Source organism: Dendrobates tinctorius, unplaced genomic scaffold (assembly GCF_039654945.1).
Source record: "Dendrobates tinctorius isolate UK_male_01 unplaced genomic scaffold, ASM3965494v1 ptg000046l, whole genome shotgun sequence".
In the NCBI taxonomy this organism is placed as follows: Eukaryota; Metazoa; Chordata; class Amphibia; order Anura; family Dendrobatidae; genus Dendrobates; species Dendrobates tinctorius.
Window position 1 is genome coordinate 46,739,672 of NW_027361714.1, and position 22,645 is coordinate 46,762,316.

At 48.0% G+C, this 22,645-nt stretch overlaps 1 protein-coding gene across 2 annotated transcripts in view; it reads right to left on the minus strand.

The window, feature by feature from the left end:
- MAP3K5 (mitogen-activated protein kinase kinase kinase 5) overlaps window positions 1–22,645 on the minus strand; it is a 339,184-nt gene that overhangs the window by 68,211 nt on the left and 248,328 nt on the right. For both annotated transcript variants that reach the window (XM_073575888.1, XM_073575887.1), the window contains exon 18: window positions 1,220–1,325. In XM_073575888.1, the coding sequence (XP_073431989.1) occupies window positions 1,220–1,325 (106 nt within the window). The remainder of the gene's footprint in view (window positions 1–1,219; window positions 1,326–22,645) is intronic.

A 22,645-nucleotide genomic window follows, 5' to 3' on the forward strand; every position in this document is an offset into this window, starting at 1 on the left:
GTCTCCGGTGCCCAGCGGTGCTGCGTGTGTGCCCGGCGCTTTGCCGACATTGTGCGACAGGCCAGAGCCCTGACATTTCCACGGTTCCCTTGTGTGTCCGGTGGTTCCAGTAAAAAATGGCCGCCGGCGCTTGGGCAGATGGGATCTCGGGACCCAGCTCTCGAGAGATGAGATTTCAGATGGGGGAGCCATGCATAGCAGAACAGGGACTGAGGAGCCATGCATAGCAGGACAGGGTCCGGGGAGCCTTGCATACCATGAGGGAGCCATGCATACCAGGACAGGGACGAGGGGACAATGCATACCCGGCTTATACTCGAGTCAATACGCTTACCAAGTTTTCCATGACAAAATTATGTGCCTCGGCTAATACTCGAGTATATATGGTATCTATCTTTGCACACCTTAACAGGGGCGGACATACCTCATGTGCAGTCGGTGTGGCTGCACTGGGGCCCGGAGGTGGAGGGGGGCTCCTGCAAGGGAGCCAACACTGAGGGCAATCTGGCCTGTTTATCTGGGCCCGAGGCTACGAGGGGTGTGTGTGTGTGGGGGGGGGGGGGGGGTGGCGGCCCCTGGCCAGATTGCCCTCTGGGAGGGATGCCTGCAGCTCCGCTGCCTACAGGGGAAAATGGCAGCGGAGGAGGGGGGGCCCACACACATTTCTTGCACAGGGGCCCCAGGCTGTCAGTGTCCGCCCCCTGCACTTTATCTGTCATTTCTATCCTGCATTCTATTCCAGTCTGTGTCACACTTTGTCATCCTGTGCAGTACGTATGGTCATTCATGCTGCTGGGGAAAAGACGGACAGGTCTATGTGTGGGTCACATGGATACACGTGTGGTTCACACGGACACATGGTCCATGTGAAAACATGGACATATGCATAGCCTGTGCTAAGCTTTTTCCAGCAGTCCAATAGACAATGACGGGGTGGGAAAAAAAGCATGCTCTGTTCTCGGGTGTCCAGTTTAAACCCATGTTCACACGTTCAGTATTTGATCACAATTTTAAATTAGGATTTGTAAGGCAAAACAAGAAGTGGAACAATCAGAGGAAAAGTATAACAGAAGCATGTCACCACTTCTGTATTTATCATCCACTCCTGTTTTTGGCATACAAATACTGAGGTAAAATACTAACGAAACACACAGACAGCAGTAATGGCAGGTGTGATAATAAGTGATATATTTTAACAGATAATGCACAATAGTCTTACCAGTGAATGTTTCTGTATTTGGATTGATGCCCGCAAGTCTTTTAGATGTACCAAAATCAGAAATTTTCAACACCCCACTATATGTGTTTATCAAGACATTATCACCCTAAAATACAGAAAAGATTTGTAAATATCATTTTGACCTCATTCATGTATCGCGTACAATTGCTGTGATTAAAGCTTTTAACTCATTTCTATTGGACATTCATTTTTGAGCTTCTTTTGCTAATTTCATCATACTGGATTGGAGGAATAGAGCTGTATTCAGCGCTATTCTAGTTGTTAACATGATGGATCTCATTGTAAGTCAACAATGCACGACAGATCCTGTAGAGCACTATGGCTTCTCATGTAAGTGTAAGTAGAGTCTTATAAATGGGTAACAAACCATATAACCATTAATATTTTGATTTTAATTATTAATTATTAATATCTGTATTAGACACTGCCTTTATTGCTGCTCTGGGGGTCCAAGGTATTATACTCTCACCAATAACACATTTATGTCTATTCTAAGGATAGGCCATGCATGTTTATTGTTAGGAAGGTCGTTTGACCTTAATACTTTTGGTCCAAGGCCTTAAAAGGTAGACAAATGATCCACTTTATCTTCCAGGACTCAACGATTTCAACGTTTTTAGCACTGATCTTGGCAGGTGTGACTGAGGTTTTTTCAACTCCTTTCTACAGATGGGGTAATACTACTTCCTGTGTTTCAAGAATACTAACATGTACCCTGCACGTACCCTAACACGTACAACTTTTGAACAAAGACGACAAGTCAGAAATGCACAATATTCTTTATTAGACCCTACTCGATCTACCCTAACAGGACACAATGTTTCCAAAGGCCCCTGGGAGACCCGAACAAATTAATGATCCATATACTTAGCCACAGTCAAGCCTTCATCTCCTACAGCTTCATAGCGGTTAAAAAAACAATTGCTCATGGTTGGAAAAGTAGTCTCCACCATCTGCAGAATTTAAGAGATGCCTTTCTTGATCTATGGTGAATCTAAAACTCACCTTTATCCTCCAGAAACAAAAAGACAAACAACTGCAATATATATGGGCAGATTGGATCACAAAGTCATCTGTCTGCCTAGGCCTTTTCCTTTTTTGCCTGGGCAGAAGCTCCCCTCCTATATTCCTTTAATTGGTCGGCAATGGCTAGTAGATACTCGCCTTCTTATCACATGACCGCCCGCCCTCTTCTACCTTATGCCTCTACTTTTTTTTCCCACTATTTACTAAGTGGCTTCCCTAAACTGCTTATCTTTCATTAATAAAATCCCCAATTGCTAAGGATTGCCCACACTCTATCCTCAGTTGCTAATGGAATTCTTATACATTGCAATTTTGTTTATAATTGTATAACCATTTTTCAGTTCTCATCTTTTGTATTGCTAATGCTGCCTAAAGCGTAAACAAAAAAAATACACTTATTGGATTTTGTTGGAAAACAGGATGGACCGGCTGGGCACACTGCTGGATTAACTGCACTGGGTTCTGTCAGTAACACGATACCTCTGGCCCTATGTTAAAAACCAGCATGTATTTATTTCAAATAAGCCTACTTTTTCCTATTGTTCTAATCCACCCACAATATACAATGCTAGGACATCAACTTGGATCTTCACTTACTGTGCTGCACAACTTCATCTTGGGTGGCAGAAAAAGTTATAAACAATATAGGGCTTACCTCACCCAAATTGCAGCTCTAAACGGCTGCCAATCTAATAAATAATTCCGTATGAATAAGCTGCCATTGTTCTCAGTTGCACATTCACTGCTTACACAGGATGTGCTGCTGAAAACGATAATCTTTTAAGCAAAGAAAAAGATTATTTCACCCCACAAAAGTAGCAGAGCATTTAGATTGTTTACATTGCACACTTAATGAGAAACGAGAGTCAGTTGATACTGTTTAACAATGACTTGCAAAAGTATTCACCCCCTTGGCTTTTTAACGATTTTGGACATTACAATCTGTGTCTAAATATTTTTGTAATTCGATTTGTGTGATGCATCAGCACTAAATAGTCTAAATTGGTGAAGTGAAAAAATATAGGCATAAATTAAATTTATGAGATCAAATAACTAAAAAGTGGCATATGCATACGATTCATCCCTTTTGCAATGAAGTCCCTAAAATACTTTCTGGTGCAAGAAATTACCTTCATAAGTCATAGGCTTAGTGAAAGAAAGTCCCCCCTGTTTGCAACCTAAGTGTCACATGGTATGTCAGCATATACACACCTTTTCTGAAAGGCCAAAGAGGTTGCAACACCATTAAGCAAGAGGAACCACTAACCAAACACCATCATGAGGACCAAGGAGATCTCCAAACAAATCAGGGACAAAGTTGTTGACAAGTGCAAGTCAAGGTTGGGTTATAAAAAATATCCCAATCTCTGATGATCCCCAAAGCACCATCAAATCCTTGATCATCAAATGGAAAGAGCATGGTACCACAAAAAAAGGTAACACTGAAGAATCTTCAGAGCTCCCAATCAGAGACTGGAGTATCTGTCTCTATAACCACAATAAGCCGTACACTCCATACAGGTGGCCTACATGGAAGAGTGGGCAGAAAAAAAGCCTTTACTTAGACAAATAAAAATTGTTAAGGCTCATTTTTAGTTTGCCTAAAGACATGTAGGAAACTCTCAAAATGTATGGCAGAAGGTGCAGTGGTCAGATGAGATCAAAACTGAACTTTTTGGCCACAAAGGTAAACACTTTTTCTGGCATTAACCCCTTAAAGACTGCCAATACGCCTTTTAACGGTGGTAGTTAAGGGTACTTAACCCATTACCTACACTGAATGTACTATTCCGTCTATGTGACCTGAGACCAAGTCCCAAGGACGGAATAGTGGGGTGAGCACCGCTGATCGCGACCGGGTGTCAGTTATCATCACAGCTGGCCCCCGGCACACTGCGATCAAACATGATCGCAGTGTACCGGGAAGTACAGGGAAGAATCGCGCAGGGAGGGGGCTCCTTGCATGCTTCCCTGAGACCCTCGGAGCAGTACACTGCACTGAGGGTCTCCTCCCTGCAGGCCCCCGGATCCAATATGCCCGCAGGGGACTTCGGGGTCCTGCAGGGAGGCGGCTTCCACAGTGCCTGCTGAGAGCAGGTGCTGAGAAAGCCTGCTATACTGACTGTCAGATCGGTGATCTAACAGTGCTCTGCAAAAGTGTCAAATCAGCGATCTGACACTATATAGTAATGTCCCACACTGGGACAAAGTAATAAAGTGTAAAAAAAAATAAATAATAATTTATAAAAAATTCCTAAATAAAAAAAAATCCCTAATAAATTCTTTTTTTGTAAATTAAAAAAAACAAAACAATAAAAATACACATAATTAGTATCGCCGTGTCCGTAACGACCCACCCTATAAAACTGTCCCAATAGTTAACCCCTTTAGTGAACCCCTTCAATGAAAAAAGAACAAGGCAAAAAACAGGATTTTTTGGGTTGCTTACCGTAAAATCTGTTTCTCGGAGCCTTCATTGGGGGACACAGAGACCATGGGTGTATGCTGCTGCCACTAGGAGGCTGACACTATGCACAAAAAAAGGTTAGCTCCTCCTCCGCAGTGTACACCCCACCGACCGGCAGGAAGTTCCTCAGTTAGTGAGAAAGCAGTAGGAGAAGTAACAGAATAGATTGAAAGCAGAACAAACAACTCAACTGTAACAAACCGACAAACATAAGAAAAGGAGTTGTAGAACATGGGAGGGTGCTGTGTCCCCCAATGAAGGCTCCGAGAAACAGATTTTACGGTAAGCAACCCAAAAAATCCTGTTTTCTCGTTCGCCTTATTGGGGGACACCATGGGACGTCCCAAAGCAGTCCCTGGGGTGGGAAACAAACTTCCATCAGGCCAGTGGACTCGCCACCGCAGCCTGCAGAATCCTTCTACCGAGGCTGGCGTCCGCCGAAGCGTAGGTGTGGACCCTGTAGAATTTCACAAAGGTGTGAACCGATGACCACGTTGCAGCATTGCAAAGCTGCAGCGCGGAAGCTCTGTGGCGCACCGCCCAGGAGGCACCCACCGCCCGGGTAGAGTGCGCTCTGATCCCTGGAGGGGCCACTCGATGCTTGACCCGGTATGCCTCCAAAATTGCCGATCTGATCCAGCGCGCAATAGTGGCCTTTGAGGCTGGGTGATGAACAGAGAGTCTGACTTCCGCAAGGAAGTCGTCCGGGCTAGATAGACTCTCAATGCCCTGACTAGGTCCAGCTTGTCTAAAGACCGCTCCCGAGGGTGAGCTGGGCTCGGGCAGAAGGATGGCAGAACAATGTCCTCATTGAGGTGAAACGAAGATACCACCTTCGGAAGAAAAGAGGGCGGAGGCCGCCGAACTACCTTGTCCTGATGAAGGACCAAAAAAGGAGAGCAGCAAGAAAGTACCGCTAATTCCGACACGCGCCGGATGGAGGTAATGGCCACCAGAAAGGCCACTTTCCAAGAAAGGAGGGAAAGGGAAACGTCCCTGAGAGGTTCAAAAGGAGGACCCTGCAGAACCTGAAGAACCAAATTAAGATCCCAAGGATCCACGGGAGCTCGGTACGGAGGAACCGTGTGAGCCACACCCTGGAGGAAGGTTTTGACCTGGGGCCGGGAGGCCAGCGTTTTCTGAAATAAAATGGACAGTGCCGAAACTTGACCCTTCAAGGAACTGAGTGCAAGCCCCGCATCCAGCCCTGCCTGAAGAAACGCCAGAATAGAAGGGAGCGAAAAAACCAAGGGCGCGATGTCATTGGCCTCACACCAGGAGAAATAGGCTTTCCAAGTACGGTAATAGATCTTCGAAGAAGGCGGCTTTCTGGCGCGGATCATGGTATGAATTACCCGATCAGAGAATCCTGCCCGTCTCAAAACCTCGGTCTCAACAGCCACGCCGTTAAATTGAGCGACCGAGAATTGGGGTGGCAAATCGGGCCTTGAGACAGCAGATCTGCCCGTCGGGAAGCTTCCAGGGGGCGTCTGCGAGAAGGTTGACAATGTCTGCGAATCAAGACCTTCTGGGCCAATTCGGATGACTGGAATCCCCTCTGCTTTGATTTTCTTCAACAACTTGGGAAGAAGAGGCAGAGGAGGGAACAGGTAGGGGAGCACGAACTGTGACCAAGGGACGGCCAGAGCGTCGGCGCCCACTGCCAGAGGGTCCCGAGACCTGGACACGAATTGTGGGACTTTCCTGTTGAGGCGAGATGCCATGAGGTCTACATCCGGGGTTCCCCACTGACGGCAGAGCAGATGAAACACCTCCGGATGTAGGGACCATTACCCTGCCGCGAGACCCTCGCGGCTGAGGAAATCGGCGGCCCAGTTGTCCACGCCGGGAATGTGAACCGCGGAAATCGTTGGAACAAAGGTCTCTGCCCATTGAAGAATTCTGGACACTTCCGCCAGGGCTGAGACACTCCATGTCCCCCCTTGGCGGTTGATATACGCCACCGCTGTGGCATTGTCTGTCTGAATCCTGACAGGCAGGCCCTTGAGGCGCCTTTCCCAGTGGATGAGAGCTAGATGGATCGCCCGTATCTCTAGGACATTGATCTGCAGAGCTGATTCCTGAGTCGACCATCGACCCTGAACAGTGTGATTGCGGAACACTGCACCCCAGCCGATGAGGCTGGCGTCCGTAGTGACAATCTGCCAGTGAACGGGAAAAGACCGCCCCAAGAGAATGAGGGGAGACGTCAACCACCAGTTGAGAGACCGCCTGATCCGGCAGGAAAGGCGAACCGGACGATCCAGAGACAGAGCCGACCTGTTCCACCTGGACAAAATGGCCTGCTGGAGTGGCCTGGCGTGAAATTGGGCAAAGGGAACTGCCTCTATCGCCGCCACCATCTTCCCCAGGACCCTCATGGCTGACCTGAGGGATGGAAATCGTGTGATCTGTAATGATCGCACGCCCTGCTGCAGGGAAAGAATCTTGTCTTGTGGGAGAAATACCCTTGACCGACGAGTGTCGAACAGAAGGCCCAGAAACACAAGGCGTTGAGTAGGGACCAGACAGGACTTTTCCCGGTTGACGATCCACCCAAAACTGGACAGGGTGTCTAGAACGATCGCCACACTTAGGCGGGCCTGTTGAAAGGAGGGGGCCTTGATCAGGATATCATCGAGGTACGGAAAAAGAACGAGACCTCTGATCCTCAACAAGGCCATCAACGCCGCCATAATTTTCGTGAAGACTCTGGGAGCGGTGGCGAGCCCGAAAGGAAGCGCGACGAACTGGTAATGTTCGTGAAGAATCGCAAACCGCAGGAACTTCTGATGTCCGGGAAATATGGGCACATGTAGATAGGCATCTTGGATGTCTATGGAACCCATGAATTCCTGCTCCTCCATGGAAGCAATTACCGAGCGAACGGACTCCATCCGGAGTGGCGAAGGCGAACTCTCTTGTTGAGTAACTTGAGATCCAAGATGGGTCGAACTGTCCCGTCCTTTTTCGGCACCACAAACAGGTTTGAATAAAACCCTGTGAAGTGTTCCGATTCGGGAACGGGCACAATCACCCCGGAACTGAGAAGAGAGGCGATGGCCGAACCGAACCCCGGGACCAAGGCCGGATCCCTCGGCGGACGGGATTGTAAGAAACGATCCCGTGGAAGAGAAATGAACTCTATTTTGTATCCTGTTGATACAACCTCTCTGACCCAAGCATCCTCTACTGAGGCGAGCCAGACGTCACTGAAGAAGAGAAGTCGACCTCCCAATTGGAAGGGACCCACGGGAGACCGATGGTAGTCATGCGGACGTAGACCGTCCAGATCTAGATCTGGACGGTCTTCCCTGGGAAGAGTGGGACCGCCAGGACGGAGTGGGCCTGAAGGAAACCTTCTTTCTTTCCTGACGTGCCTGTGGCCTTTGCTGGTTGGAAGGGTTTTCCGCCGTATTGAAACGGCGGAAAGTCCAACAGGGACGAAACTGACGCCTTGGAGGAGGTCTGCGAGGCTTGGAGGGGAGAAGAGAACTCGTACCTCCGGTAGCGTCCTTAATAATCTGATCCAATTGTGATCCGAAGAGACGCACTCCCTGAAAAGGCAGATTGGTCAGAGACTTTTTAGAGGACAAGTCCGCCTGCCAGGCCTTGAGCCAAATTGTACGTCGGATTGCCACGATGTTACTTGACGCCTGAACTGCGCAAGATGCGGCATCCAAGGAGGCAGAAAGCAGATAATCCCCCGCATGGGAAATCTGATTGGCGAGATCGGCCAAATGCTCTGGTCGTGCCTTATCCAGAATGCCCTGCCGAAGGTCATCTGCCCAAGTGGATATGGCCTTTGCTGCCCAAGAAGAAACAAAGACTGGACATACCGCTGTTGATGCCGCTTCGAAGGCAGATTTTGCTAGAGATTCTATGATCCTATCATTAGAATCTTTTAGCGACGCCACACCTGACAGCGGAAGGACCGTATTATTAGAAAGTCTGGACACGGGAGGGTCCACCGAGGGAGAAGCGGCCCAGTTGTCCGTGAGCTCTTTAGCAAACGGGTACAGCACGCCGAGACGCTTTCCTCTTTGAAAGCGTCTGGTCGGATCTTCTCTCTGCTTTGTAAAAATCTTTCCAAACTCAGAATGGAAGGGAAACACCCTGGATGGTGTTTCCGTCCGTCTGGACGAAACCTCCTGATCTGAGGATTTCGCAGGGGCGTCAGCGATGTCAAAGGTATGGTGAATCGCGGCAATGAGGTTTTGCACCGTAACCTTCATGTTCGCATCCTGGTCCGAATCCAGCTCTAAGACCCCTTCCGATTCCGAAAGCGCTTCGCCTGACTCGGGGGAGGAGGCCCGAGAGGGAGACTGCTGGGGACCATGGGGTGAGGTAGGACGAGGGGAGGACTCCGCCTGGAGGTCCTGCCTGGGCCTCTTGCGACTGCCGCTGGCTGGCTCAGATGGGACGTCCTGAGACGTGCTGGGTCCCGCCGAAGCTCCCAAGGGCAACTTGTCCAGAACGGCTACTAGGGACTGAGACACCTTGATGAGGTCTGCCACTGACTGTGATTGAGAGGAGGCCCAACCCGGCATGGGGGGCTCACTCGCCCCTGGGGCTATGGATGGCTCCTGAGCGGCGTCGGGCTGGACGCAGAGCGGGTACGATCAGACTTAGCAATGGACATAGTGAAAAGAGAGGCAGTGCCGGACGGTTGGGGGACAGAAGGCAGAGAAGGGTGTCAGTCTGCAGGTGCAGAGCTACTCACGGTCCGGTGTCCCCAAGGGCGACGCTCTCTGATCTGGCTGCAGGATGAGGCCAGGCCAATCCGACTGAAAAAAAGGCCCAGCGACCGAAATCCGGCAGGGAATGAGGTCCGGCTGGCAGGCTGAGAAGATGGCGACCACCAGGGAAAGGGCGCGCTGCCAGAGGGAGAAGGGCGGAGCTCGCCGCAGAGATCCCCTTAGCACCGCCCGCTGTCCAATAGCAGGCTGGTGTGAGGCAAGGGGGCTGGGAAGGCCTAGGACGGGCGGGAGAGAAGCCCGCTTAGAAGAAAGGGGCAGGGGGCGTGGCCGCGACGCAGCGGCAGGCCCGAGATGAAGCCGGGGCCTAAATTAATAGCGCCGGCCGCCTGTCAGCAGGGTGGCGGCGCGGAAGACGCGCCGCAACACCGGGCCACGTCCCTGCTTCCCACAGCCCGACCCCTGTATACCCCTGCCGGGATGAAGAAGAAACGGGGGGGGGGGGGGGGGGGGGGGAGCAGAACAAGGCCCGAAAGAAAAGGGGCCTTCATGGATGCGGCGACCGTGGGGAGAAGCGGGCGCGCAGGCCCTACCGTGGTCCCCTGGCGACCGCCTTAGGATGAAAACGCCGGGGGACCGCTAGACCGCATACTCACCCAGGCCGGGGGCCACAATAAAGGTGCCTGAGAATCCCACGCTGTCTGTCGTCTTTATGGAATCCACGCCTCGTCCAACCGTCAGGCTCTGGTAGGCGAGATGGTGGGAGGCGGGGGGCAAGGACCGTCCGTATAGCTGGCACGCACCTGTGCGAGGCTCCTGGTCCTGCCGCGGAGACCTATGAGGATACGGGGTGGCAGTACACGCCGTACTCATAGTCTCTTTGTGGGAGTACGGATGTGACTGTTCACTCCGTATCCCTCCGAAACCTGTAAAGGAACGACGCACGACGAGGTAAAAAGGGTTCTAATAAAAGACCCGTGTCCACCTCCTACTGACACTAAGCTAAACTGAGGAACTTCCTGCCGGTCGGTGGGGTGTACACTGCGGAGGAGGAGCTAACCTTTTTTTGTGCATAGTGTCAGCCTCCTAGTGGCAGCAGCATACACCCATGGTCTCTGTGTCCCCCAATAAGGCGAACGAGAAAACACCAAGGTTACTTACCGGTAGCCGGTTTTTCCGGAGCCCATGACGGCACACATGAGAGAGGAGATCCGCCCAGTCAGGACAGGAACCCTACTGAAGATAAAAGTGCGGTACCTCTCCCTCGCTTCAGTTGGCTTACAGAGCATGAGAGGCCCCCCGGGTTAGTACACATGGTAAAACTATCACCACATTATATCTAACTAAAAAAACACCCAAACTATAGTGCACACCAAAGGAGTGAAAAGGGGGGGAATATACAGGTGCCGTCATGGGCTCCGGAAAAACCGGCTACCGGTAAGTAACCTTGGTGTTTTCCCGTCTCCCATGACGGCACACATGAGAGACTTTTGTAGAATAAGATACCTTAGGGAGGGACCACCGCTTGCAGCACCCTTCTACCAAAGGTTAGGTCAGTAGAGGAAGACAGATCAAGTCGGTAGTGCAAAAGGTCGAAGGTGAGGACCAAGTAGCGGCTTTACAAATTTGTTCAATTGATACCTCAGCCTTCTCTGCCCAGGAGGTAGCCACGGCTCTGGTGGAGTGAGCCTTGATGCCTTCTGGAACCGGAGCGCCACTTGCGGAGTAGGATAACATAATGGCCTCCCTGATCCATCTGGCAATGGTACTCTTAGCTACCCCGTGCCCTTTTCTACTACCCTGAAAGGCTACAAAAAGGGACAGATCTTTCCTCCACTGACTAGTTACTGACATATATTGTAATATGGCTCTTCTTACATCTAATGTATGGAACTTTTGCTCCCCAGGGTTTCTAGGATTGTTACAGAACGATGGCAAGGAGATCTCCTGAGTCCTGTGAAACTTTTGGACTACCTTGGGGAAATAGGCCGGGTCTGGTCTTAGAACCACTCGGTCCTCCAATATCTGTGTATATGGAGAACACATAGACAGAGCTTGAAGGTCGCTGACTCTTCGGGCTGATGTTAAGGCTACCAGTAAGACAGTTTTAAGTGTAAGTAGCTTTGGTGACAGCTCTAGTAGTGGTTCAAAGGGGTCTTTGGTTAAAGCCTCTAAGACTAGGTTGAGGTCCCAGGGTGGTATCTTTGGGATAATGACCGGCCTTGACCTGCCACAGGACTTTATGAATCGGGACACCCACCTATTGGCTGCTAAGTTGCAGTTATATAGGGCCCCCAAAGCTGAGACTTGAACTTTGAGTGTATTAGTGGCTAACCCCAGTTGTAGCCCCAACTGTAAGAACTCTAGGATAGGTCCCACTGGCGCTACATCCCCCAAGGGTTCCCCCCGGAAGTCTAGGAACTTTTTCCACGTTCTACCGTAGATTTGGGATGTTATAGGTTTCCTACTTTTCAACAGGGTGGAGACTAACCCTGGAGAGAATCCCTGGCGACTCAGTAGCGCCCTCTCAAATTCCAGGCTGCTAGATGGAAGCCCTTCACCTGAGAGTGGGCCACTCGTCCCTGGGAAAGCAGGTCTAGAATCTCCGGTAGTATCCATGGATCTGTCACTGACATGAGCCTCAGAAGGGAGAACCAAGGCCTTCTCGGCCAGAATGGAGCTATAAGAATTATTCTCGCTCGATCCTCCCTGATTTTCCTGACCACTACTGGGATCATTGTTATCGGGGGAAATGCATAGGCCAGGATGAACTTCCAGGGTATTTGTAGGGCATCTACTGCGAAGGGGTTTTCCCTTGGGTTTAGTGAGCAGAACTTCCTGACCTTCCGGTTCTGTGTGGTAGCGAACAGGTCTATTTCTGGTTTGCCCCAGGCCTGAACTATTTGTTGGAAGACTTGGGGGTTTAGGGACCATTCCCCTTGTCTTAGATGCCTGCGACTCAGGAAGTCTGCTTGTATATTTTCTGCCCCCTTTATATGCAGTGCTGTGATGGATAACAGATGTTGTTCTGCTAGCTGGAAGAGTAGATCTGATATTTGCATGAGGCCCCGAGATCTCGTTCCCCCCTGATGATTGATGTAGGCTACTACTGCCTGATTGTCCGTCATGACCCGGGTGTGGCGGCCCCCGAAGTAAGGGAAGGAAATGTTTCACGGCTTTTTCCACTGCCCATAGTTCTTTTACATTTGAACTCTGATCGTTTTCTAGTGCGGACCAGGTCCCCTGTATTGTGTGGGATCTCAGGTGTGCTCCCCATCCTGTGGCACTCGCGTCTGTCGTAATGATGTCCTCGACTGGTTTTTGCCACGGGACACCGGCTGTTAGATTCTTTTCTACAGTCCACCAGAGCAGGGAATCTCTTACAGCCACTGAGAGACATAGTTTGCCTTTTAAATGCCCTTTTAATTGTTTCTGTGCTGACAGAACCTCCCACTGTAGTTGCCTTAAGTGGTACTGCGCCCATGTTACTGCAGGTATGCATGATGTCAGTGAGCCTAAAAGGGACATTGCGTTCCTCAGTGTCATATTTGGCCTTTGTATTGCCGTGCGAGCTATGCCTCTTATCTTGGTCACTTTGCCCTCTGGTAGGAGGCAGCGTTGTTGCTCGGAGTCCAATATCAACCCTAGGAAGGATTGCTCTTTTACTGGGGTTATCCTTGACTTGGGGATGTTTACTATTCATCCTAGTCCTACTAGAGTTGCTATCACTTCCTTCACTTGATGTGTGCAGTGGGCCTCCAACCTCCCTATTACCAGAACGTCGTCTAAGTATGGGACGATCACTATGTCCCTGGATCGCAGAAAAGACATTACTTTGGCCATCACTTTGGTGAATACTCTGGGGGCTGTAGACAGGCCAAACGGAAGGGCTGCGTATTGGTAGTGTCTCACCTGCCCCTGTATATAGAGCGCTACTCTCAAATATCTCTGATACTCCCGATGGATTGGGATGTGATAGTAGGCATCTTTTAAGTCTATCACTGCCATGAGGCAATGCTGGAACAGAATCTTTGTGGCCGTGTTGATTGACTCCATTTTGAAGGAGCAATTGTCTATCCACTGATTGAGTCTCCTCAGGTTGACAATGGTTCTCCAAGAGCCGTCTGGTTTTTGTATTAAGAAGAGGGGGGGGGGGGGGGGAGTAGAACCCCCTTCCTTCTTCTTGCACTGGGACTTCCAGTAGGACTTGTTTTTTCACTTCCGTCTCCAGGGCCAGCTGTTGCTCTTGGGCTTTCCTTCTGGGTGTTATTATGAAGGTATGCCTGGGCGGACGGATGAATTTTATTTTTAAACCGTCCCTGATTATATTTAGGACCCATGTACTGGGGGAGATATTTGCCCAGGCGGAAAGGAAGAGAGAAAGTCTTCCCCCTACCTCCGGCCCAATGTCATTGGGGAGATTTTTTGGAGGAAGTGGAGGGCCCTTTAAACATATAGCCCGATCCTCTTTTTTCTTTAAAGTCCCAGCTTTTTCTATCTCCCGGGGGACGACCCCTGTTAAATCTCCTTCTCCGAAAGGGCTGCTTCTTAGGTTCTCCCGGAAATCGGGGAAAGCTTTTCTTCCTATCCCCCGCATGTTCCAAAATCTCTTCTAGTTTTTTCCCGAAGAGGAATTGGCCATCACATGGAATGGAACACAACTTATGCTTAGAGGGTAAAACTCCGGGACACCCTTTAAGCCACAGGGCTCGTCTTGCCGCATTTGACAGGCTTGCTGCTCTAGCTGTCAATCTTGCGGAGTCTGCAGAGGAATCTGCCAGGAAAGCCGCTGCTCCGTGCACCAGTGTCAAATTAGCTAGAATTTCGTCTCTAGGAACTCTATCCTTGATCTGGTCCTCTATTTGTTGCAGCCAGACCATGAGGGCACGAGCGGTACAGGTACCGGCTATTGCTGGCTTCAATCCCCCTGCTGAAGCTTCCCAGATGTGCTTCAGAAACCCATCTGCTTTCTTATCAAGCGGGTCTTTCAACACGCCAGAATCTTCTAATGGTAGGGATACCTTTTTTGAGGATCTGGCTACAGCCCCATCAATTTTTGGGACTTTTTCCCAGGTTTCTGAGTCCTTCTGGTCAAAAGGGTACCTCCTCTTTGATGTGGAAGGTAAGCCCCCTGACCGCTCCGTCTTTTTCCATTCCCTGTCAATTAGCCATTTATTTTATCATTTACAGGGAAGGTACGTTTCCGCTTTTCCTCCAGTCCTCCAAACATTACATCCTCTAATGACTTGGGAGTTTTTTCCTCTTTAAGGCCCATTGTAGCTCTAATGGCTTTCACCAGCTTTTCCACGTCCTCCGTTGGGAAACATGGACGGCCGCCTATATCGTTGTCCGAAGAGGATTCTGAGGACTGAATAGAGGAAGAGGAGGTGGAGGGGGACTAAGATCTATCCAGCCCCTTCTGCCTTGGCGAGGCTTCTGAACCGGAGCTCCTTCTACGGTTTCTTTTCTTTTTAAGGGCTGCCTTTAGGGAACCTTTCACCTCCTGATGTATTAACTCCTTCAGACTAGTCACCAAATCAGGGGTCTCCTCCTGTATAGTCCTGTTTATACAGTCAGCGCAGAGATCTTTCTGCCACTGATCTGCCAGCGGGTTTTTACATAGGGCGCATTCTCTATTTTTGGTTTTGCTGCTGGCCTTTCTCGCCCCCTAGTGATCAGAGAAAATGGAACCCCGTTACCATAAGGGTGACATTCTCGTAGATCACTCACCACCGCTGTCAATCAGGGGTACCGATCTCGGAGGCTCCTCAGATGCACTTGTGACGTTTCTCCTGGACGTCCCAGAGTCATGCCGGTTGCGCTTATGACTGCCGCTCCCACCACTTGAGCGACTGCTCCTGGTATGCTGGCGGCTCGGCCTGGCATCTGGCGAGAGGTCTTGCTGCTGACGCTGCTGCTGTCGCTGCTGCTGACGCTGCTCGTCTTGCCCCACTTCCATCCTGAAGCCTTGGGCATGAGTGCGTCTTCTGTGGTCATCCCCCCCCTTGTAAGGGGGATCCACTGCACTCTCCGCCTCCTCCGGTTACCCCCACAGCCCCTCCCCCCCCTGCCATGCCGCCGGGATCTCTCTCCACCGGTCGGCGTTGATTACCATGGGCGCCGCCATCTTGGATTGCCGGCGCCGCCTCCCGACGTCACGCGGGCACGCCCCTTTCCCAGCGTGCCCTGCGCGTGACGTCAGAGCGCGACCCAGAAGCGGCCGCTCCCTCAACGCTCCTGCACTGTTCCAGAATAGGGAACTCTTATGGACCGGCAGAGGGGGAGAGGGCGGCGCGGCAGCCACGGCAGAGCCCCAGGACCCCAGCCGTGCTGCTCCTGCGCCCGCTCGGACGCTGGGCCCCGGAGGACCCGCGGACGGCGCTTCCTCAATCCCGACGCCCAGCGCTCAGGAGCCCAGTCTGATCTTCTACGCCGGCACGGGAGAGGGGCAGGTAAGTGTGACCTGCTGTCTTCAGTTCACACGGGTCCATGTCAGGACAGGAAACCCAACTGAAGCGAGGGAGAGGTACCGCCCTTTTATCTTCAGTAGGGTTCCTGTCCTGACTGGGCGGATCCCCTCTCTCATGTGTGCCGTCATGGGAGACGGGAAAACAATGCTTTATCATCATACCACCGAACAAAAAGTGCAATAACGCGCGATCAAAGAGACGGATATAAATAACCATGGTACCGCTGAAAACGTCATCTTGTCCCGCAAAAAACGAGCCGCCATACAGCATAATCAGCAAAAAAAATTAAAAAAGTTATAGCTCGCAGAATAAAGCGATGCAAAAATTATTATTTTTTATATAAAATTGTTTTTATTGTATAAAAGCGCCAAAACATTAAAAAAAAAAAAAAAAGATATAAACGAGATATCACTGTAATCATACATACCCGAAAAATAAAACCGCTTTATCAATTTTACCACACACGGAACGGTGTAAATGCCCCCCCCAAAGAAATTCATGAAATGCTGGTTTTTGTTCATTCTGTGTCCCAAAAAATCGGAATAAAAAGTGGTCAAAAATGGTCACGGGACCGAAAATGGTACCAATAAAAATGTCAACTTGTCCCACATAAAAATAAGACCTCACATGACTCTGTGGGTCAAAATATGGAAAAATTATAGCTCTCAAAATGTGGCGATGCAAAAACTTTTTTTACAATAAAAAGCGTCTTTTAGCGTGTGACAGCTGAAAAACATAAAAACCTGCCACAAATCGTATATCAAACCCCCTTTATCACCCCCTTAGTTAGGGAAAAATAATAAAATTAAGAAATTTCCATTTTCCCATTAGGGTTAGGGCTGAGGTTAAGGTTTGGGGTGTGTTGGGGTTAAGTTGGAGTTAGACTTGGGAAGTTTCCACTGTTTAGGCACATCAGGGGCTCTCCAAACGCAACATGGCATCTGATCTCAATTCCAGCCAATTCTGCGTTGAAAAAGTCAAACGGTGCTCCTTTCCTTCCGAGCTCTGCCATGCGCCCAAACAGTGGTTTACCCCTCATATGGGGTATCAGCCTACTCAGGCAAATTTCACAACAACTTTAGGGGTCCAATTTCTTCTGTTACCCTTGGGGAAAATAAAAAAGGGGGGGCAAAAATATTTTTGTGGAAAAAAAAATGATTTTTTTCATTTTTATGGCTCAACATTATGAACTTCTGTGAAGCACTTGGGGGTGCAAAGTGCTCACCATACATCTAGATAAGTTCCTTGGGGGGGGTCCAGTTTCCAAAATGGGGTCACTTATGGGTGGTTTCAACAGTTTAGGCACATCAGGGGCTCTCCAAAGGCAACATGACAGCCGCAGACCATTCCATCAAAGTCTGCATTTCAAAACGTCACTACTTTCCTTCCGAGCCCCGTTTGCCCATACAGTACTTTTCTCCCACATTTGGGGTATCAGCGTACTCAGGACAAATTGGACAACAACTTTTGGGGTCAAATTTCTCCTGTTACCCTTGGGAAAATAAAAAATTGGGGACTAAAAGATCATGTTTGTGGAAAAAAATATGATTTTTTTAATTTTCACGCCCCGGTGTTATAAACTTCTGCAAAGCACTTGGGGGTTCAAAGGGCTCACCACACAACTAGACAAGTTCCTTGGGGGGGTCCAATTTCCCAAATGGGGTCACTTGTGGGTGGTTTCCACTGTTTAGGCACATCAGGGGCTCTCCAAACGCGACATGGCGTCCGATCTCAAGTCCAGCCAAAAAAGTCAAATGGCGCTGCTTCCCTTCCGACCTCTGCCATGTGCCCAAATAGTGGTTTATCGCCGCAATTGGGGTATCAGCTTACTCAGGACAAATTGCACAATAACTTTTTGGGTCCTGTTACCCTTGGGAAAATAAAAATTGGGGGTGAAAAGATCAGTTTTTGTGGAAAAAAATATGATTTTTTAATTTTACGGCTGTACGTTATAAACTTAGGTGATGCCCATGGGGGTTCAAAGTTCTCACCACACATCTAGATAAGTTCCTTTGGGGGTCTATTTTCCAAAATGGTGTCATTTGTTTAGGCACATCAGGGGCTCTCCAAATGTGACATGGCATCCTATCTCAATTCCACCCAATTATGCGTTGAAAAAGTCAAACGGCACACCTTCTCTTCTGAGATTTGCCATGCGCTGAAACAGTGGTTCCCCCCCACATATCAGGTATCAGCCTACTCAGGACAAATTGCACAATAACTTTTGCAGTCCAGTTTCTCCTGTTACCCTTGGTAAAGTAAAAAAAATGGACCTGAAGTAATTTTTTATGAAAAAAAAGCTAAATGTTTTTTTTTTTTTTTTAAACATTAAAAAAATTCTTGTGAAGCACCTGAACGGTTAATAAACTTCTTGAATGTCACTTTTGGGTAGTTTATATCATATAGACTCCTCAAAGTGAGTTCAAATGTGATGTGGCCCCTAAAAAAAAAAAATGGTGTTTTAAAAATGAGACATTGCTGGTCAACTTTTAACCCTTATAACTTCCCCAAAAAAAAAAACGTTGTTCCAAAATTGTGCTGATGTAAAGTAAACATGTGGGAAATGTTACTTAACCCCTTCCTGACATGAGAAGTACTATCCCGTCCATGGGACCCTATGCCCATGGACGGGATAGTACGTCTACCGCGATCAGCGGCGCCCACGTGGTGAGCGCAGCTGATCGCGGCCGGGTGTCAGCTGATTATCACAGCTGACACCCGACACGTTAACCCCTTGCACACCACGATCAAACATGATCGTGGTGTACCGGGGATTAAAGGGAAGCATCGGCAGGGAGGGGGCTCCCTCCTTGCATCCCTGAGCCCCCCACGGCAGCGCAATGTGCAGCGCTGCTGCGGGGGGCTCCTTTCCTGCAGGCCCCCGAATCCAAGATGGCGACGGGGGCATTCGGGGGCCTGCAGGAAGCTGGCTTCCTCAGTGCCTGCAAAGCGCAGGCATAAGGAAGCCTTCTGCAGTGCCTGTGACAGATTGCTGATCTGTCACAGTGATCTGTGATGTGACAGATCAGCGATCTGTCACAGGACAGTGATGTCCCACCTGGGACTATTTAATAAAGTAAAAAAAAAATAAAAAAAAGTGTTAAAATAAATTAAAAAAAATTGCCAAATAAATTAGAAAAAAAAAAAAAAAATATTCCCCCAAATAAATCCATTTTTTAGAAATAAAAAAAACCCAAAATAATAAAAGTACACATATTAGGTATCGCCGCGTCCGTAACGACCCGCCCTATAAAACTGTCCCATTAGTTAACCCCTTTAGCGAACCCCTTAAAAAATAAAAAAAAACGAAGCAAAAAATAATGATTTATTATCATACCGCCAAACAAAAAGTGTAATAACGCGCGATCAAAAAGACGCATATAAATATCCATGGTACCGCTGAAAACGTCATCTTGTCCCGCAAAAAACGAGCCGCCACACAGCATCAGCGAAAAAATAAAAAAGTTATAGCTCGCAGAATAAAGCGATGCAAAAATAATTATTTTTTATATAAAATAGTTTTCATTGCATAAAACCGACAAAACATAAAAAAACGACCTAAATAAGGTATCTCTGTAAGCGTACTGACCCTAAGAATAAAACCGCTTTATCAATTTTATCACATGCGGAACGGTGTAAACGCACCCCCCCAAAAGAAATTCATGAAACGCTGGTTTTTGTTCATTCTGCGTCCCAAAAATCGGAATAAAAAGTGATCAAAAAATGTCACGTGCCCGAAAATGGTACCAATAAAAACGTCAACTCGTCCCGCAAAAAATAAGACTTCACATGACTCGGTGGGTCAAAATACGGAAAAATTAGAGCTCTCAATATGTGGTGATGCAAAAACTATTTTTACAATAAAAAGCGTCTTTTAGCGTGTGACAGCTGCCAAACATAAAAACCGTCATAAATAGTAAATCAAACCCCCTGTTATCACCCCCTTAGTTAGGGAAAAATAATAAAATAAAAAAAATGTATTTATTTCCATTTTTCCATTAGGGTTAGGGTTAGGGCTGAGATTAGGGTTAGGGGTGTGTTGGGCTTCGGGCTGAAGTTAGAAGTGGGGGTTTCCACTGTTTGGGCACATCAGGGGCTCTCCAAATGCAACATGGTGTCTGATCTCAATTCCAGCCAATTCTGAGTTGAAAAAGTCAAATGGTGCTCCTTCCCTTCCAAGCTCTGCCATGCGCCCAAACAGTGTTTTACCCCACATGTAGGGTATCAGCCTACTCAGGTCAAATTGCAAAACAATTTTTGGGGTCCAATTTCTCCTGTTACCCTTAGGAAAATAAAAAATTGGGGGCAAAATATCATTTTTGTGGAAAAAAATGATTTTTTTATTTTCACGTCCGAGCGTTATAAACTTCTGTGAAGCACTTGGGGGTTCAAAGTGCTCACCACACATCTAGATAAGTTCCGTGGGGGGGTCTAGTTTACAAAATGGTGTCATTTGTGGGGGGTTTCCACTGTTTAGGTACATCAGGGGTTTTCCAATCGCGACATGGTGTCCGATCTCAATTCCAGCCAAAAACGTCAAATGGCGCTCCTTCCCTTCCGAGCTCTGCCATGCGCCCAAATAGTGGTTTACCCCCACATGTGGGGTATCAGCGTACTCAGGACAAATTGCACAACAACTTTTAGGGTCCTGTTACCCTTGGAAAAATAAGAATTGAGGGTGAAAAGATCATTTTTGTGGAAAAAATATGATTTTTTAATTGTACGGCTTTATGTTATAAACTTCTGTGAAGCCCTTGGGGGTTCAAAGTTCTCACCACACATCTAGATAAGTTTCTTAGGGGGTCTAGTTTCCAAAATGGTGTCATTTGTGGGGGGTTTCCACTGTTTTGGTACATCAGGGGTTTTCCAATCGCGACATGATGTCCGATCTCAATTCCAGCCAAAAACGTCAAATGGCGCTGCTTCCCTTCCGAGCTCTGCCATGCGCCCAAATAGTGGTTTACCCCCACATGTGGGGTATCAGCGTACTCAGGACAAATTGCACAATAACTTTTAGGGTCCTGTTACCCTTGGGAAAATAAAAATTGGGGTGAAAAGATCATTTTTGTGGAAAATATATGATTTTTTAATTGTACCGATGTACGTTATAAACTTCTGTAAAGCCCTTGTGGGTTCAAAGTTCTCACCACATATCTAGATAAGTTCCTTGGGGGGTCTAGTTTCCAAAATGGGGTCACTTGTAGGGGGTTTCCACTGTTTAGGTACATCAGGGACTCTCCAAACGTAACATGGCGTCCGATCTGAATTCCAGCCAATTTTGCATTGAAAAAGTCAAACGGCGCTCCTTCCATTCTGAGCTCTGCCATGCGCCGAAACAGTCGTTCCCCCCCACATATCAGGTATCAGCGTACTCAGGACAAATTGCACAATAACTTTTGCAGTCCAATTTCTCCTGTTACCCTTGGTAAAATAAAAAAATTGAACCTGAAGTATTTTTTTTGTGAAAAAAAGTTAGATGTTCATTTTTTTTTTAAATATTCAAAAAAATTCCTGTGATGCACCTGAAGGGTTAATAAACTTCTTGAATGTGGTTTTGAGCACCTTAAGGGGTGCAGTTTTTAGAATGGTGTCACTTTTGGGTATTTTCTATCATATAGATCCCTCAAAGTGACCTCAAATGTGATGTGGTCCTAAAAATAAAATGGTGTTGTAAAAATGAGAAATCGCTAGTCATCTTTTAACCCTTATAACTTCCTAACAAAAAAAAATTTTGGTTCCAAAATTGTGCTGATGTAAAGTAAACATGTGGGAAATGTTAGTTATCAAGTTTTTTGTGTGCTGTATCTCTGTGATTTAAGGGCATAAAAATTCAAAGTTGGAAAATTGCGAAATTTTCGCCAAATTTCCGTTTTTCCCACAAATAAACGCAAGTTATTTGAATGAAATTTTACCACTAACATGAAGTACAATATGTCATGAGAAAACAATGTCAGAATCACCGGGATCCATGGAAGCGTTCCAGAGTTATGACCTCATAAAGGTACAGTGGTCAGAATTGTAAAAATTGGCCCGGTCATGAACGTGCAAACCACCCTTGGGGGTGAAGGGGTTAATAAGTTTTTTGTGTGCCATATGTCTGTGATTTAAGGGCTGTGGTGTAGTGACCACTGTATCCGCTAGGGGGCGCTGTGTGGGTGTCCCAGGACGGACGGATAGCCATGTCCAGAGTGGTAACAGGAGCAGGGTACTAAAGGATCGTTAAGTATCCCAAGGTGGGTGGCCTTGGGATGAAGGCTTGATTATGTGCTATCAGCAGAGCTGATCTGTTGTTCCAATGTGTTAGGGAGAAGCCTTCAGGTGATTGGTGAGACAGGTAGGATCAATCACCTACAAACCCACCTAGGGGCGGGTGTCTAAAACACCATAGTAAAGTATGTGTATGAGTGGTTGAAGGACCTGTGATGAGGTCATAGCCATGTGATACGGTGGGCGTGGCTATGGACCATATAAGGTGGCCAGGGTAGGTCACATGAGTGAATTCTTGGACCCGGTTGGTCCAAATGGAAGGTCTCGTCTGGCTGACGTGAGGCCGACTGAGGAAGATGGGTCTGCCTTCCTGAGTGCACGTGGAGACTTGTGTCTGTGTGACCACGAAGTTAACAGAGGGGAACTCTGTCATGGACGCTATGCTGATTTGATATGAACTTTCTGTTGCTGTTTGATGGTTTATGCTGCATAATAAACCGAATGGACTGAGTTTATGTTGAGAAACCTGTGCCGGACC